The sequence below is a fragment of the Lutjanus erythropterus genome, chromosome 10, assembly GCF_056507025.1.
Source record: "Lutjanus erythropterus isolate fLutEry1 chromosome 10, fLutEry1.hap2, whole genome shotgun sequence".
Classification (NCBI taxonomy): domain Eukaryota; kingdom Metazoa; phylum Chordata; class Actinopteri; order Lutjaniformes; family Lutjanidae; genus Lutjanus; species Lutjanus erythropterus.
In genome coordinates, this window is record NC_139326.1 from 15,471,798 (window position 1) to 15,489,125 (window position 17,328).

A 17,328-nucleotide genomic window follows, 5' to 3' on the forward strand; every position below is an offset into this window, starting at 1 on the left:
AGCATACATTCATACATATGGCCAAACATATGATCATGCATACAAACATACATATATATGGCCATACATACATACATATGACCATACATACATATATACATATGACCATACATACATACATACATACATACATACATACTTATGACCGTACATGCATACATATGAGCATACATACATACATACATACATACATATGACCATACATACACATACATACATATGAGCATACATACATACATACATACGTACATACATATGACCATACATACATACATACATAAATACATACATTTGAGCATAAATACATATGAGCATACCTACATACATACATATGAGCATACATACATACATACATACATATATATGACCATACATACATAGATACATATATATGACCATACATACATACATACATACATACATACATACATACATATGACCATACATGCATACATACATACATACATACATATGAGCATAAATACATATGAGCATACATACATACATACATATGAGCATAAATACATATGAGCATACATACATACATACATACATATGAGCACACATACGTATATACATACATACATACATACATACATACGTATATACATATGAGCATACATTCGTACATATGGCCAAACATATGACCATGCATACATACAAACATACATACATATGACCATACATACATACATACATACATACATACATACATATGACCATACATACATACATACATACATACATACATATATAAATTCTTTTAATAATTCTTTTTGTATGTTTGTATGTATGCATGGTCATATGTTTGGCCATATGTACGAATGTATGCTCATATGTTTATACGTATGTATGCTCATATGTATGTATGTATGTATATACGTATGTATGCTCATATGTATGTATGTATGTATATACGTATGTATGCTCATATGTATGTATGTATGTATGTATGCTCATATGTATTTATGCTCATATGTATGTATGTATGTATGTATGTATGTATGCATGTATGCATGGTCACATGTATGTATGCATGTATGCATGGTCACATGTATGTATGCATGTATGCATGGTCACATGTATGTATGCATGTATGCATGGTCACATGTATGTATGTATGTATGTATGTATGTATGTATGTATGTATGTATGTATGTATGTATGCAAAGTCATATGTATGTATGTATGCTCATATGTATGTATGCATGGTCATATGCATGTATGTATTCTCATATGTATGTATTTCTGTATTTCTGTATTTCTGTATGTATGTATGTATGTATGTATGTATGTATGGTCATATGTATATATGTATGTATGCTCATATGTATGTACGTATGTATGTATGTATGTATGTATGTATGTATGTATGTATGTATGTATATATGCTCATATGTATGTATGTGTATGTATGGTCATATGTATGTATGTATGTATGTATGTATGTATGTATGCATGTATGGTCATATGTATGCATGTATGGTCATATGTATGCATGTATGGTCATAAGTATGTATGTATGTATGTATGTATGTATGTATGTATGTATGTATGTATGTATGTATGTATGGTCATATGTATATATGTATGTATGGTCATATGTATGTATGTATGGTCATATGTATGTATGTTTGTATGCATGGTCATTTGTTTGGTCATATGTATGAATGTATGCTCATATGTATATACGTATGTATGTATGTATGTATGCTCATATGTATGTATGCTCATATGTATGAAAGAAGAAATTTTATTTTTATTTTTATTTTTATTTTTGGAAGTTTTTGGGGTTCGTTGCTTGTAGGCAACATTGTACCATAATGTTGCATAAGTGAAAAAGAACGTTCCTTTTCCAATTTGAACATTGTTTATTTCATAAACATATGCAAAAATATTCAATAACATCAAGAAGTCACAATTCATTTTAAATTTTAAATTAAAAAGAATTATTAAAAGAATGTATATATGTATGTATGTATATATGTATGTATTCTCATATGTATGTATGTATGTATGTATGTATTCTCATATGTATGTATGTATGTATGTATGTATTCTCATATGTATGTATGTATGTATGTATTCTCATATGTATGTATGTATGTATGTATGTATGTATGTATGTATGTATGTATGTATGTATGTATGTATTCTCATATGTATGTATGTATGTATGTATGGTCATATGTATGTATGTATATATGCTCATATGTATGTATGTATGTATGTATGTATGTATGCATGTATGTATGTATGTATGTATGTATGCTCATATGTATGTATGCTCATATGTATGTATGTATATATGCTCATATGTATATATGCTCATATGTATATATGCTCATATGTATGCATGGTCATATGTATGTATGTATGTATGTATGTATGTATGTATGTATGTATGTATGTATGTATGTATGTATGCATGCATGTATGGTCATATGCATGTATGTATGTATGCATGGTCATATGTATGTATGTATGTATGCATGGTCATATGTATGTATGTATGTATGTATGTATGTATGTATGTATGTATGCTCATAATAATGTATGTATGTATGTATGCTCATATGTATGTATGTATGTATGCTTATATGAATGTATGCATGTATGCATGTATGTATGTATGCATGGTCATATGTATGTATGGTCATATGTATGTCTGTATGTATGTATGCTCATATGTATGTATGTATGTATGTATGTATGTATGTATGTATGCTCATAATAATGTATGTATGTATGTATGCTCATATGTATGTATGTATGTATGCTTATATGAATGTATGCATGTATGCATGTTTGTATGTATGTATTTATGTATGTATGTATGTATGTATATATGCTCATATGTATGTATGCTCATATGAATGTATGTATGTATTTATGCTCATATGTATGTATGTATGCTCATATGTATGTATGTATGCTCATATGTATGTATGTATGTATGTATGTATGTATGTATGTATGCATGGTCATATGAATGTATGTATGTATTTATGCTCATATGTATGTATTTATGTATGCTCATATGTATGTATGTATGTATGTTCATATGTATGTATGTATGTATGTATGTATGTATGTATGTATGTATGTATGCATGGTCATATGAATGTATGTATGTATTTATGCTCATATGTATGTATGTATGTATGTATGTATGTATGTATGCATGGTCATATGTATGTATGTATGTATGTATGTATGTATGTATGTATGTATGTATGTATGTATGTATGTATGTATGGTCATATGTATGTATGTATGTATGTATGTATGTATGTATGCATGGTCATATGTATGTATGTATGTATGTATGTATGTATGTATGTATGTATGTATGTATGTATGTATGTATGTATGTATGGTCATATGTATGTATGTATGCATGGTCATATGTATGTATGGTCATATGTATGTATGTATGTATGCTCATATGTATGTATGTATGTATGTATGTATGCTCATATGTATGTATGTATGTATGCTCATATGTATGTATGCTCATATGTATGTATGTATGTATGTATGTATGCTCATATGTATGTATGCTCATATGTATGTATGTATGTATGTATGTATGCTCATATGTATGTATGTATGTATGTATGGTCATATGTATGTATGTATGTATGTATGTATGTATGTATGTATGTATGCATGGTCATATGTATGTATGTATGTATGTATGTATGTATGTATGTATGTATGTATGTATGTATAGTCATATGTATGTATGTATGCTCATATGTATGTATGCATGGTCATATGTATGTATGTATGTATGTATGTATGTATGTATGTATGCTCATATGTGTGTATGTATATATGCTCATATGTATATATGCTCATATGTATGTATGCTCATATGAATGTATGTATGTATTTATGCTCATATGTATGTATGTATGTATGCTCATATGTATGTATGTATGTATGCTCATATGTATGCATGTATGTATGTATGTATGTATGTATGTATGTATGTATGTATGTATGTATGTATATATGGTCATATCCCTCTATGGTACACATTATGATGCCAGTGAGGGAAATGTGTTTTTATGTCTCAAAATAGACTAAATAAACATAATTTGAAGAAATTTTATTTTTATTTTTATTTTTGGAAGTTTTTGGGGTTCGTTGCCTGTAGGCAACATTGTACCATAATGGTGCATAAGTGAAAAAGAACGTTCCTTTTCCAATTTGAACATTGTTTATTTCATAAACATATGCAAAAATATTCAATAACATCAAGAAGTCACAATTCATTTTAAATTTTAAATTAAAAAGAATTTTTAAAAGAATTTAAAAAGTTTCTTGGCTAAATGTTGCCTGTAGGCAACATTGTACCATTTAGGAACAACCCATTGAAATAAATGTGTAAAGTATAAAACTTTAAACTACTTAAATCAACAAAAATAACCATTACCATAACCATTTGAAAAACAAAAACAACAAATTCCAGTGTTTGATCATCACTGCTTCATTTCAGTGCATGTTTTGTGTCAGTCCCCTGTGTCTTTCCTGACATGTGTTGCCATCACTTGTGGTGTTGCTGCTCAGTGCTTATGGAACTCCATGAAGCAGTTTTTTTCAGGAGTGAAGCACAGGCAGGTGACACACTTTGTGCACTGTGATTTCACTATACCCTTACATCCAGGGTATCTGCACCTGCCCTTTTTCTCCACCCAAATAGGCCAGTGGTCAGTGTTGTGTTTGCTATAGTGATTCCATAATGGTTCACTGTTGCAGGCAATATTGGAACTTTCCATGATGGCACGTTGTTGCCTCAGGGCAACAGCTGCATTTTAACAAGTATCCACTATTAAATTAGTAAATAAGTTGCATGAAACTATCAAAACTTAAAGTTTACTCACTTTTACTATTTACACAGTTTACTATTAGTGTGAAGACATTTTTTTCCAGGTAGAAAAGGGACAAAAAATAACTTTTTGAGAGTCTTTTTTTTGCAGCAAGATAGCAGAGCTGTCTCCTTAGAAAAAGCCCGCCAAGAAGGGTTTCAAAATCGCTTCCTGGAGGTCATGTGACAACTTAAAGCATTGTTAATGGTTCCCTATGGTTTGACCTCTTTTTTAAAGTATCGCATCATTTAAAGGGATGCATTGTGGAGATGTGACAGGGCAAAAATGGGTTTGTTGCCTGAGGGCAACATGGTACCATAGAGGGTTAATCCAAAATCCAAGAACTTTTTAAACCCTGAAAACACCCTAATTAAAGTGTTATCAAGGATTTCCAGCACCCATACAAACCCTGAAAGACTCATTCATTCATTTTTCATCACCACGCTGGTGTGTATGGCCGTACCCTGTGCTGCGTAGCGACATGTTCCATCCTGTACGAGGACATTGTAGAACGGCTGGTTGGCCCCGTTAGACAGCTGGTGGACCCTCATGGTGGTGATCCACTCCTGGCTCATGGTGCACTTTGGGTCCCAGCCATAGATCACACAGTTATAACCTGACCTGGTGGAGGAGATACAACAGGACAGATACACTTGAGAATTAGTGCGAGATGTGTTAACGTAGAAGAGGGGTGCTGTACTACATGCTAGCGTGACCCACCTCTTATGTTTCATGATGAGGCCAACTGAATACTGGACCTCAAGGTGTTCTGGAGCGCTACGCTTCTTCACCTCAGGTGTCACAGGATGTTTCTTGTGCTGGATGTGCTCCAGCGTGTGCTGCACCAGATAACCCACTGCCCCATGCTGGGAGGGATCCAATGCCTGAATGTGCTGCAGGATGTCTAGCACCTGCGACAGAGGACAACCATTAATGGACAATGTGGCTAGGTGAAATACTTAAGGCTGAACAGTAAGTGCTTTGCACTGAACACCAGTTAATAGGTTATGATTTTAATTCTATTAGAGCATTAGAAGAAAAAAGCATTAGCTTGTAAGTCCTGACCTTTTCTGGCCAGATGCCCAGGTGGAAGTAGAGGCGCGCCTGCAGCAGCAGGTACTGCACATTATCTGGGTTGATAGTGAGGTAGAGGTCCAGAGAGTCTCTCAGCAGCTGGTAGGATTTCTCATTACCCTCCCTGAAAGAAACCACACATTGCCATGTCAAGTCATTCAACCAGAACATCCTTTCAGATTTTTTTTTTCAAATGATATCTTCCATTTTCAGACAACAGTCTCTTACCCTCTTTTACCAATGTTGAGCAGATTCCCCACCATCCTGAGCAGCACCTCGGTGGTGCTGATGGCACTGTAGTAATCTGCCGTCACCTGGTGGCCAATGAGGTACTCGCACTCCTTGGCGGTCAGCTGTTTGCCTTTACCAAAGGCATCGATGTAGACAAAGTCATAGATGTCCTCACTCCTGCAGGAACATAGGTTAATAAATTTAACAGGTAATATTACAGGCTTTTCATTCCTTTGCTATTTAGCATTCATCAATGTAGGTATGAAGTATTTACAATACAGTGGACTACAGCAAGTTCTTAAAAATGTGGTGAGGCTATACAAAAGAGGAGTGATGTACTAGGGTTCTTGTGACCATGAAACTTTAGTTGACGATTAATTGTTATACAAATACTTGATTTGTCTTTCTATCAATTTTATACCACTATTATAGAATAATACTGTACACTTCCATTTACCCTTGAGGCTCAAAGGGCAGATATGACATATAATAACTTAAATATTCAAAGCCTATTTCTGAAATATATATAAAGAAATTACTGACAATGAACAATAAACAAAATTAACCAAATAAACAGACTATGGCTAAAAGCTCTAATAATAGTGACCAGGCAATATCATGATTGCCGGATATTAGTACAATCTACTACAACAATGCACTGTATTGTTGTCGCCTGTTATATTCATAATGCCCCGGTATAAGCTGATGCATAGTACGTCCAATTCAAGTAAAACAAATGCAAAACAGTGAACATTGAACTTGTGAATGACAAGATAAAATAAAATACAAAAAATCTCTATAAACCTCAAACTCTCTTTATTTACAATCATTAGAAAGATTACAAAGAAAAGCAGCAAACACTTGCATTTAAGAAGCTGGAACCAGCAAATGTGTTGACATTTTTGCTGAAAAAATGACTGAAACAACTAAAAAATTACCAAAATAGTTAGCAACTAATTTTCTTTTGACTACTGACAAAGTGACTAATCATTGCAGCTCTCGTTCCCTACAGTCAGGTGAACTGAGTAGTTGCTTCAAGATAGTTAACTGATCTTTCAGGCACAGCTTTCCCTCTGATGTCATGAACCAAGTGAATGACAGCTCTACTCTTTGAAGGAGTTTCAAAGCAACTCATTTCAAAACTCACCCCCTCGGTTTCTGGCACCAGCGCAGCAGAAAGTGATTGGGAAAGTTGACAGGTTCCAGCTGAACACCCAGCCTCCGGGCTAATGTCATGTAAAGGACGGAGAGGCTTATGGGAATGCCTGTATGACGTAGTAGCACCTAAATGACAAAACACGCAAGGCTTAGTCCATTCTAAAATTAAAATCATTAACAAAAGAATATAGTTTCACAGAATACCTACCTGGTGGATGTAAGAGTTGAGAGGGTTGTAGTAGTCAAACTCGTTGCCTTTGTATTGCAGCTGCTCATACAAGACAGAGTTTAGGGCACAGACCACCTGCCTCTGGAGCTCAAAGTCCTCCACGACAAAACAGTCACCTACAACACACAAAAGAAATGAAGCCTCATTAGAACTTTGGCTGAAAGGGTAAAATATGGATCTTGTGCAGCTGACATATTCTGCCCAAATACACTGGTATCGATTTTTCTTTCAAACTGTTCTGTGAATGAAAGCCCCTGCCTTCAGGCTTTAAGTGTCTACTGCTGATGCATTTTGGGAGCTGGGACATGAGGAAAAATAACAGACACTTAAGTCCCAAAAAGGTGACTTCTCATCGGAAGTTTTTCTAGTTTTCAAAGCCCACCCTGAGCGACACGCAGGCTGGGGTGAGAGGGGTTCTTGATTCTCAGCATCTTCTTCACTTTCTCTGCGATCTCATCCAGCTGGGCTGATATGCTGCTCAGTGTTACATCGGCCAGTGGGTTACAGTACTGATCCACCAGTACAGCACCTACGGGAGCAGACAAGACCAAGAGAGGGGATGCATCATGTAAAACTGCTAGTATCAACTATCAAATGAAAACACAGTAGACACACAAATTAAACAGCTAGCTGCAATTGTGAGAGTAGTCATTTGCTTCTATTATAACAAATACTGTTTTTTTTTTTTTTACATTCAAAGCTTCTATTAAGGCTTCTTAAACGAAATCCTCCATTTGATTACAGTTAGTCATTGGATTAAATTAGTTAGTCTTCTTTATTAAATCAATTTGTTTGTGAATATAAATCACTAGTCAACATAAATGTAATTTATGGTGCAGTTTGACTAAATAAAAAAATAAAGGTGCATGCCACCCTTTGCGTGCGGCAGGTGGGAGAACAAGCACTTTTAACTGCAGTGAAAATGTTTTTTAAAAAGGGAAAATGCAAACATATGGATTGATGGAGAATATTCAGCATGATAAAAACATGATGTGAATTTTGGAAGATTACGCCTACATTTTTTTCAATAAATTTCAACTTTTGTACTTCACGGTGCCACCACTCAAATCTACAAATACAAATAATACTTATATTATAAATGTAACTTAGTCATTGTCTGCAACTGTGCAGAAACCAGGTTTAAACTGAATGAACACACACGCAAAAATGTGCAGCATTTGATTGTTGATTTAGATTCCAAATGTCAACATTATAAATGAAGCTTTGAACTATTAAGTTGGGCCGTATAATAAACACTGAGAAACAAAAAGATACACAGTCTTTATATATAGATGTCTCAGCTAAACAAAGCACAGCGCAGATTGAGGTGTTTGGACATTAAGCCTGTATTAATCATGCCTCACCCTCTAAAGCAGACTGCTGCTCTGCAGGCTGCTCCAGGAAGGTCTTCAAACTCTTCAGGATGTTCTGCTGTCTCAGGAAGTAAAGGATTTTCTTTGCATAGTACTTCAAAGTCAAGCTTTTCCTAAAGATGGGTGCAGAACAGAACAGAAAGACATTATGGACCAACAGTACAACCCAATAAGAGCTTTCATAATCACAGAGGCCTCAGAGAGGATTAACATGATCAACACCCAAAGCCATTAGTGACTGCAAAATGCAGTGCGTGGCAAGTACTGAGGTTCGGCTGTGGGCACAGTGTTGCTCTCACCTCTTGTCAGAGTTGAGTATGAAGAGGAGCTCGTCTTCACAGAAGTGCTCTGGCATCCCAAGTGACTCAATCTCTGCAAAGCTGTCTCCAAGCACCTGACCAACGCAAGGCTGAGTTACAGATCCCTGGGTTAGTGTGGGACATAGAAAGACCACATTTTCTTGGACAAACATGCACCCACACACACACACACAACGCAACAGCCAATTCACAGAGACAAATAATGGCTAGGGCTGTCACGACATCAGATTTACACTGCAAGATTATTATGGCCAAAAGAATTCATTCATTCATTTTAACAATATCTACAGAAATTTTTTGGGGAAAAATAATATCAGTCAAATTCATCTTTGACTTTGATTGTGTGTTTTGTCTCTCTTTTAAGAAACCAATTACACTCATAATAGTATATAGAGTAAATAAATAAGAGTACAGCAGTCTGTAACCATAACTGTACAAAAAAGTGCAATTACACTTAATGGATAGTGAAAAGTAGAGCTTCAATGATAAGTCAGTTGCTTTGGTGAGTTGTCAACTATTAAAATAATCGCCAGACATTTTGATAATTGATTTTAGTCATTTTCAAAAGAAAAAAAATGTCCAAATTCTCTTATTTCAGCTTCTCATGTATGAATGTTTTCATGTTTCTTCAGTCTGCTATGACAGTAAAATGAATATCTTTGGGTTGGAGACAAAACAAGACATTTGAAGACGCCCTCCTGGGTTTTAGGAAACAGTGATCAACATTTTCACCATTTTCTGATATTTAGTAGATCAAACAACAGATTGAATAATTGAGAAAATTATCGTCAAAGTAATCGCTAATAAAGATGACCCTTAGCTGTGTGTGTGGCGGGCTGTTGGTGAAGAACGGGAAGAAATATAAATGATTTAAGATCATGAATTATGTTTAAGAGGCGTTGGATTATGCAATATTTAATAATAATAATGTATTACAAATAGATTGATACTTACAACTTCTGTGAAGAATCTCTTTGAGATGGATTCCACGGTCCTTCTTATTTGTATACCAACTCTGTGGCGTGTTTTGTACTCTCTGAGCCAGTCACAGCTCTCATTCTGACGGTAAAACCTCTGCAGTCTCGGCCATCTGTGGATGAAGGCAGCAAAACTGTTATTTCAGCAACACTTTAGGACATGCTCATAGTAAAGTTTAGCAGCCTTTTTTACCAGGAGCAGTATGTGACATATCTCTGACACAATTCATCATCCTGCTGCAAACACGTTTTTCTCTTTTCGCAGAGAAAAACAAATCAGGAGTGTGCTACGGCCAAGTCAGTCAGGAGGAGGGCTTAGCTTTTGGCAAGAGCTGCACTCTCCTGTAGTTCACAAGCTACATGCAACATTCAAGGTCACACCATTTGATGTTTGCTGTTCTTGGTCAAACAGAGTATGAGATGCAACTTATAAGACAATTAAAAGCTAAGATTTTCAGGCTCCAGAACGGTCTGCAGACTGGCTTAGCATGATGATGAATTTGGTGCATCAGCAGAATGTCATCGGCTGACAGCTGCCCGTGAGTTTGCAGTAAACGAACCAACCTTTGAGTAGACAACGAGCAATTTACGGCTCTAAACAATAGAAATAAACATTGACAGGGGGGCGTTTCGGCAGATACTGGTGAAAAGGCAACAGAAGCCGAAACTCCAAAGAGATAACACACAGAAAAATCATAGCACCTGAGTTTGTACTGGTGTCCCCAGACCTTCCCCCTTCCATGGCAGACGTCGTGTAGCCGCTTGCAGCAGCAGGAAACGTTACAAATATCGACATGTTTGAGGACAGGGAAGCACAGGATGTGTTCGAGCAGCTCCGTCGGCAGGTCGGTGAGTTTTTTAGTTTGGGGGTCGCAAATAATCCCATTTAGACTTGGTTGCCCCTCTCCGGCTACAGACGTCGCCATCTTTACTGTTTACCCCGATTACCTCATTGCTCAGACACCGCCCCTTTATGGCGCAGGGGGCAGAGCTATGGGCGGGGCACAGGAGGTGTGCTGCATTCTGATTGGTTGCTGGGTCAGGAGGAAAAGGGAAGCTATGTTGCATTCAGGTTCTTCAGATACTCCAGGTTTTTAATATGATAAATGTGGTATAATACAATGGATTTACGCAGAGGACTGTGCAGGAAATTATTCAGCAATTATAAAGAATGTTTATTTTTAATGACTTGCTTCACAGGAAAACTCCTAAGATGTCCTCTGTCAGTGACAATTAGATTTGTCTTTCACTGAAGACACTGTATTGAACTTGTGGTTTTAAAAAAGACCAGAAAACGTCTGACATAATGTTTGAGACAAATGAAAATAAGAAGCTAGTTGCAAATTAAGCTTCTCTTGATTGACATTTAATTTCTTCTGACTTATCCCAACGTTAGTAAACAGTGGCCCGTTTTGGGTTGGGGTTGAAGTGAGAAAGTGAAGGACAGGACGTGTAGCCAAATAATTTGTTATCAAGGCAATGAGATTGAAATGTATTTACAATAAAAATTTTTTTTAGTGTTTATCTTGATATAATATATAAATCTCAAACAAAAAACATAATTTTATCCGCCTCAAAGAGGCTCCTCCTCCTCCGACTAACAGGCTATTTTAATGTCGTTAATGTACACTACTCTGTTGGTCCAACACTGTATATGGCACTTGAATGCAGCACTGTCGGTAGCTTACAAATGGTTAGCTGCAGTTGGCTAACGCTTCATTTCAAGCATAGTTTATGTGTAACAACCAAAGTGTTTTGAACTCTCTGGAGAGATATATTGCCTTAATGTCGTTTTGGACGCAGAGATGTAAATATTAACCGATGTTAATCTTGTCGCGATATAGAGACATAACTTTAGCGCAAAATAAGGTTTTATATCGGATTTATTAACGGTAGCTAACTTTGTTTCTATTTAACCTAACGTTAGCTAAAGCTAAAAGCTAATCTAGGACTGTAGCGTGTGTTCATCAGCTCATAGTAAATATATTTGTTGACTTTTTCATTGGTAGATGGCGTGAAATTACAAAAAATCTTACTGTGTATAAAACATAAAGAAAGCAAGAAAATGTCGGTGAAAACTTATGTAGTTAAACTTTGATGGAACTTGCTGTTAAGCATCTATCATAAAGGTGGGCAGTCACATGCACAGCTGTGCTCATCTGTTGATATCTGAGCTATGCCAAAGAGAATAATAGACACAATGCCTTGACAGAGCAGTCAGTCTGTAGGAATTAACGACTTTGAATAATTGAATAGTTAGTTGATTAGCTATTCGCCATGGCAAGTGCCTTAGCAGCGAAAATGGGATTTAACTCACTGATGAGAAAACAAGCCAGGACCTTCAACGTCAGGATCTGCTCCATGGAGTCAGACATGGAGTTCAGCTGTGAGGTGAGAAACTGACCATCATTTAACTGAACGTAGATCAAAGGTTTTCCACATTAACAGTGGCCCTGAACACAATATACACACCGCAACTTACAAACTGACTGTACTATTAATGTATTCTGACTGTGCAATATCACAGGTCACTCTGTTATTCACTAGTCACTCATATATCACTTCATTTCAACTGTGCATCACTATTGTTATGTGTAATGATGTAAATTCAACAGTTGAGCCTGTTTCCTGTTTGTATTTTCTCCTGTTCATATTGTTCCCATGTTTTATATTTACTCTTGTTTATATTGCTTGTTTATTTATTGATTATTTATTGACTCTCATGGCTTACGGCTCTTTGCATTTTGCTACCCACTTTGCTGTTGTAACACTCCAGATGTCCCTGTTTTGGAACTAAAAAAGGATTATCTTATTTTATCTTATCTAACACCAAGTACATCTAAGTTCTCCCACTGATTGGATTATTAGTTGCTATGCATTGTAATTAAACTACAGCCGTATTCAATGTTTAACAACAGTATGTAATGACAACTTTAATAGCATGCAGGTACAGATTTTATCTTGATGGTGGTGTTGATGTTTTTTTCATAAGACATATGAGAGTTTCGACACTAGGTGGCACCAAGCAACTATGAACAAACGCAAATAGTATAGTGGCTCTATTCCACAAAAGTCTTATCTGTTATAATTTATCTCTGCCTTATGCAGCATTGGAATCAGGAACATTTTAGTCAGTGGCTAGGCTCAATGCAGTATAGGACATGAAATGTTGTGTGCATCATCCTGCAGTCTGAATTTAAAAACACTGATTTATGTTGGCTTCACTATATATATATATATGTGTGTGTATATATATATTTGGCCTCCTTGCGGTGTTTTTAGTTTAGCATATGACTTGGTTGATGATATACCAGAACTGAAAAGCATCAAAACTAGCGGACACCACCTCTGTATTTAAAGGGGAGGAACCCCACCAGAGTTTGTTGTTGGTAATTACACACAGTGCAGCATAATGTCGGTTTCAGATTTCTATTTTCTGTGCCAGGGATGAGAATTGTATCAATTATGGGTTTTGTAAATAGTATTTTAAAGGGATTGGTTAGATGTACACAATATGTTCACTCAACCTTCCATGGGAATTTTGGATTTAGATCCCTAGTTGGCATTCTAGCTGCATGGTGGAGCTGATATCCTCATTTCTTGCTGTTTTCAACTCTTTTTTTCCACACCAACCTTGAATGCACTTGACAGAAGCTTGCACCCTGAGTTAGCTCAGAGGCTACAGATGAAAGCTATCTAAATCGAATATGTGCGCCTGATATGCCTCCATCATAGCTCTCAGCTGGATGAGGAGAACATGCGTGGCTCCCTGCTTGGAACCAGAGACTGATGTTGTGATGAAAACACTAGTATGTCTGGATTCAGTAGACGCATGATGTTATGAATGGCTGTCAATATTTAACCTGATAAAAGTTCACAATGATGTGAATTTTTCTGTATAGTGTATATAATATTTAGTGCTAACAGGCTGGATTTTCATTTTTTGTGTTTGTTTGCTATTATGCTACCTTTTCTGTTAAAGACTAAAACATTTGAGTATTTCAGGTCAAGTGGAAGGGAAAAGACCTTTTTGACTTGGTGTGCCGAACTCTGGGACTGAGGGAGACGTGGTTTTTTGGACTCCGTTACAATGTCAAGGACACAGTTGCTTGGCTGAAGATGGAAAAGAGGGCAAGTGATTCTCATGTTATACTGATCATGTGACAGCCATGACTCATGTAAACATTAGATGGAGCGAGCATGAAAAGAGAATGCATCACCCCACTATAAAAAATGTTGGATTTTATTGCTTCATTGTTGTAGGTTCTGGATCAAGAAGTACCAAAGGAGGAACCAATCACCCTTCACTTCCTGGCCAAGTTTTACCCTGAAAATGCTGAGGAGGAGCTTGTGCAAGATATCACACAGCATCTCTTCTTCCTACAGGTAGCTATACATCATACTGTATAAACCCGCTGTTCCACCATTGTGATTATATTTAGAGCTTTGTTTTCTCCATTTTAAGGTAAAACAGATTGATAATTATTCAGTGTAAGCCCTTAAACATCTTTTGGTTTTTGATATACTTTTAAAATACTTACCTTGTTGTCTTCCTATCTGTCAAATTTGCTACTATCACGCCATAAAACAAGGCTCAACAAAATGGATTATGGGACAAGTAAACACATCGTTTTTTTGAGAGTTGATGATGGAAGTTGCTAAGGAGTTAACCATCTCACTTTATTCTTATCTCTGTAAACACTGAGCACTTGAGAGCAATTGGCAACAGGTAAAGACAAAGTTTATGTGGCGAAGTGCACATGAGCATTTCAGTTATCCTGGAAAAAGGAATCTCTTTGGGTGGCATTATGTATGCTATGCATTGCATAGTTTGCCACAAGTCTGAGAGCAGTGTGACTAAAACTGGGTCATTTTAAAAGGCACACCAAGTTTCTGAAACAAATGTTGCTGGAGTACCATAACAAGAACCGACAGCTTCCCACTTGCATGGCAGCTAAAATTAAACATGACAGTCAACTTTAGTCTTTGTTGTAATTGATGCCCGCTAATAAATAAAACAATTTGTATAGAGGAAAAAAGCTGACTTCAGAGAATTGGATTTCTGACCCACTTGCCCAACCAGCCAAGTGAAAAAAAACAAAAAAAACAAAAAACAAAACATTAATATTGAATCCTGTCATAAAGGCCTTATGAGAAGGTTGTACACTCACTCTGACTGACATATTCTCTTCTTTCTTTGCTGCTTTCTAAGTTGAAATTGCTTCTGGTTTACAGGTAAACCTGAAATTCAACATGCCTCTGAGAAGAGGCTGTGGATAACAACCTCGCTAGTCAGCTCTGACTTTTTTAAAAATCTCTTTTACCTTGATCGTAATCTTCCAAGAGCGGTGCTGTTTTCAAGATTTAAATAAGAAAACATTTCTCAGAAGCATGTGTCATCTTGGAACTAGATGAGTCAAAATGAGTGCTTTAAAAACAGGTGTGTGAGAACATGATAACTGATCTTTGACACTTAAAACCTTCAAAATACTCTGTAATTTTGGAATATCCATCTCACCCTTGCTCAGCAGGCTTTTGTCTGCGGCTTCTTTACTCTTCTGATCCAGTGCCAACAGGGGGCATGCGTCCACAGAGTTTCTAACAAGTCGTTGAGCAGAGGACTTTCCCATACACTTTTTCATTGTCCTGGTCTTATTGTGTGCAGCCATGTGGAATCAATGCGCAACATATTACCGCTGCCCTTTCTCTCCACTTAATACTCTCCAGGGAATTCCTGCGGAGACTGCCACACCATTCCCCTTGCAAGAGATGAGATTTGTAACTGTGCTCCCATCATCCAATGTTACCAGCCTCATTTATCAATTACCAATTAGGCTTTAAGGGCTCAGTTATTGGCCCAGTTAATGACATATTCTCTATGGGGTTCTTCTCGTCTCCTGTAGCACCACTATCATATCCAGTCCATTGTGCTGGTTCAGTTATATGGCAGGAGATGGCTTGGTGTCGGTGTGGTTTGTCTTCAACAACATTTGGCACTTATCTTCACTCTTAGAAATAACGGTTCCAAAAGGGTTCTTCCTGAAGGGCTAATGTTCTACCCAGAGCCAAAGCCAGAGTTTTGAAGAACCCCTTCTGGAAGAACCTATTAAGGGTTCTTTGTAAAACCTAGGGCTTCATGAAGAACCCTTTTTTGGAAGAAAGAGTTCTTTAGGGAGAATAACTTATTCCTTAAGGATTATATGTACCGTATTGTAAAAGAGCTCTCAGTAGAACTCACTGGATGAGTTCTAGATAAAACCTTTGGAGTATAAAAAGTTTCTTGGTAGAACCCTGAGGGTGGGTTTTGGATAAAATCCTAGGAATATAAAAAGGTTCTGGACTATAAAAAGGATCTCAGTGGAACCACTTTGGTGGGTTCTTGTCAGAACCTTTAAATCGTGGAAAGGTCCTGGTTAGCACTCCCAGTAAGGGTTCTGTCTGGAACAAGTACACCATAAAAGTGTTCTGTGTAGAACCTCCTGTATGGGTTTCTGGGTGAAACCTTTCACAGATGGTATAACCCTTTATCTTGGGTTCTTGGTAGGCGTCTCTAAAGGGTTCCAACAGAACCTTTATAATAAGGTTCTACAAGGAACCAAGAAGGGTTCTTTCATGGGGACAGGCTGAGGAAGCCGTTATTGTTCTATTTAGCACCTTTATTTCTAAGTGTGTACTTAAGTGATATAAAAATCTCTCTGTGTCCTTAATCCGTTTAGAGGTAGTTGAAGCAATTATTTATTTCAGGGGAAATCTTGCTTTAAAAAAAGGGACTACAGCCAACAAATGACTCAACAGTTAAAACGGTACGCAGCTACAAGGGGATAAGAATACAAATGTGTAGCGCCTTGCATCGTCTGTCTCCTTATTACTTTGCTCTCATTAATTCCCATAATGTCGGGAGCAGGCCTCTGTTCAGATAGTGTCACAGGCATGACAGCTGGATTAGTGCTTATCAGAAATGATCACCGACCCGGATACAAACACACACACAGCCGTCACACACTCTAGACCACTTACACAAACAGACACGTGCACGTCTTCGTCACCTCTGCTTGCAATCTGAGCAATAACATAGCCTCATTTGTAAAC

The 17,328-nt window shown here is 36.7% G+C and overlaps 2 protein-coding genes across 4 annotated transcripts in view; one reads left to right on the plus strand and one right to left on the minus strand.

Moving 5' to 3' along the window:
- The window catches only part of fbxo21 (F-box protein 21), a 25,488-nt gene extending 14,284 nt beyond the window's left edge, over nucleotides 1–11,204 (minus strand). The window contains exons 1-11 of one of the 2 annotated variants that reach the window (XM_084728380.1): nucleotides 10,942–11,204; nucleotides 10,217–10,352; nucleotides 9,242–9,336; nucleotides 8,934–9,055; nucleotides 7,952–8,098; nucleotides 7,549–7,685; nucleotides 7,330–7,466; nucleotides 6,180–6,359; nucleotides 5,943–6,075; nucleotides 5,598–5,788; nucleotides 5,341–5,498 (exon numbers count right to left, since the gene is read on the minus strand). In XM_084728380.1, the coding sequence (XP_084584506.1) occupies nucleotides 5,341–5,498; nucleotides 5,598–5,788; nucleotides 5,943–6,075; nucleotides 6,180–6,359; nucleotides 7,330–7,466; nucleotides 7,549–7,685; nucleotides 7,952–8,098; nucleotides 8,934–9,055; nucleotides 9,242–9,336; nucleotides 10,217–10,352; nucleotides 10,942–11,165 (1,660 nt within the window). In that variant the 5' untranslated portion in view covers nucleotides 11,166–11,204. Of the gene's footprint in view, nucleotides 1–5,340; nucleotides 5,499–5,597; nucleotides 5,789–5,942; nucleotides 6,076–6,179; nucleotides 6,360–7,329; nucleotides 7,467–7,548; nucleotides 7,686–7,951; nucleotides 8,099–8,933; nucleotides 9,056–9,241; nucleotides 9,352–10,216; nucleotides 10,353–10,941 lie in introns of both variants that reach the window. The other variant, XM_084728379.1, reaches the window with a different exon arrangement.
- Nucleotides 11,205–11,928: 724 nt separating this feature from the next.
- Nucleotides 11,929–17,328, plus strand: part of nf2a (NF2, moesin-ezrin-radixin like (MERLIN) tumor suppressor a) — a 36,873-nt gene continuing 31,473 nt past the window's right edge. The window contains exons 1-3 of one of the 2 annotated variants that reach the window (XM_084728382.1): nucleotides 11,929–12,630; nucleotides 14,245–14,370; nucleotides 14,503–14,625. In XM_084728382.1, coding sequence (XP_084584508.1) covers nucleotides 12,517–12,630; nucleotides 14,245–14,370; nucleotides 14,503–14,625 — 363 coding nt within the window. In that variant the 5' untranslated portion in view covers nucleotides 11,929–12,516. The remainder of the gene's footprint in view (nucleotides 12,631–14,244; nucleotides 14,371–14,502; nucleotides 14,626–17,328) is intronic. The other variant, XM_084728381.1, reaches the window with a different exon arrangement.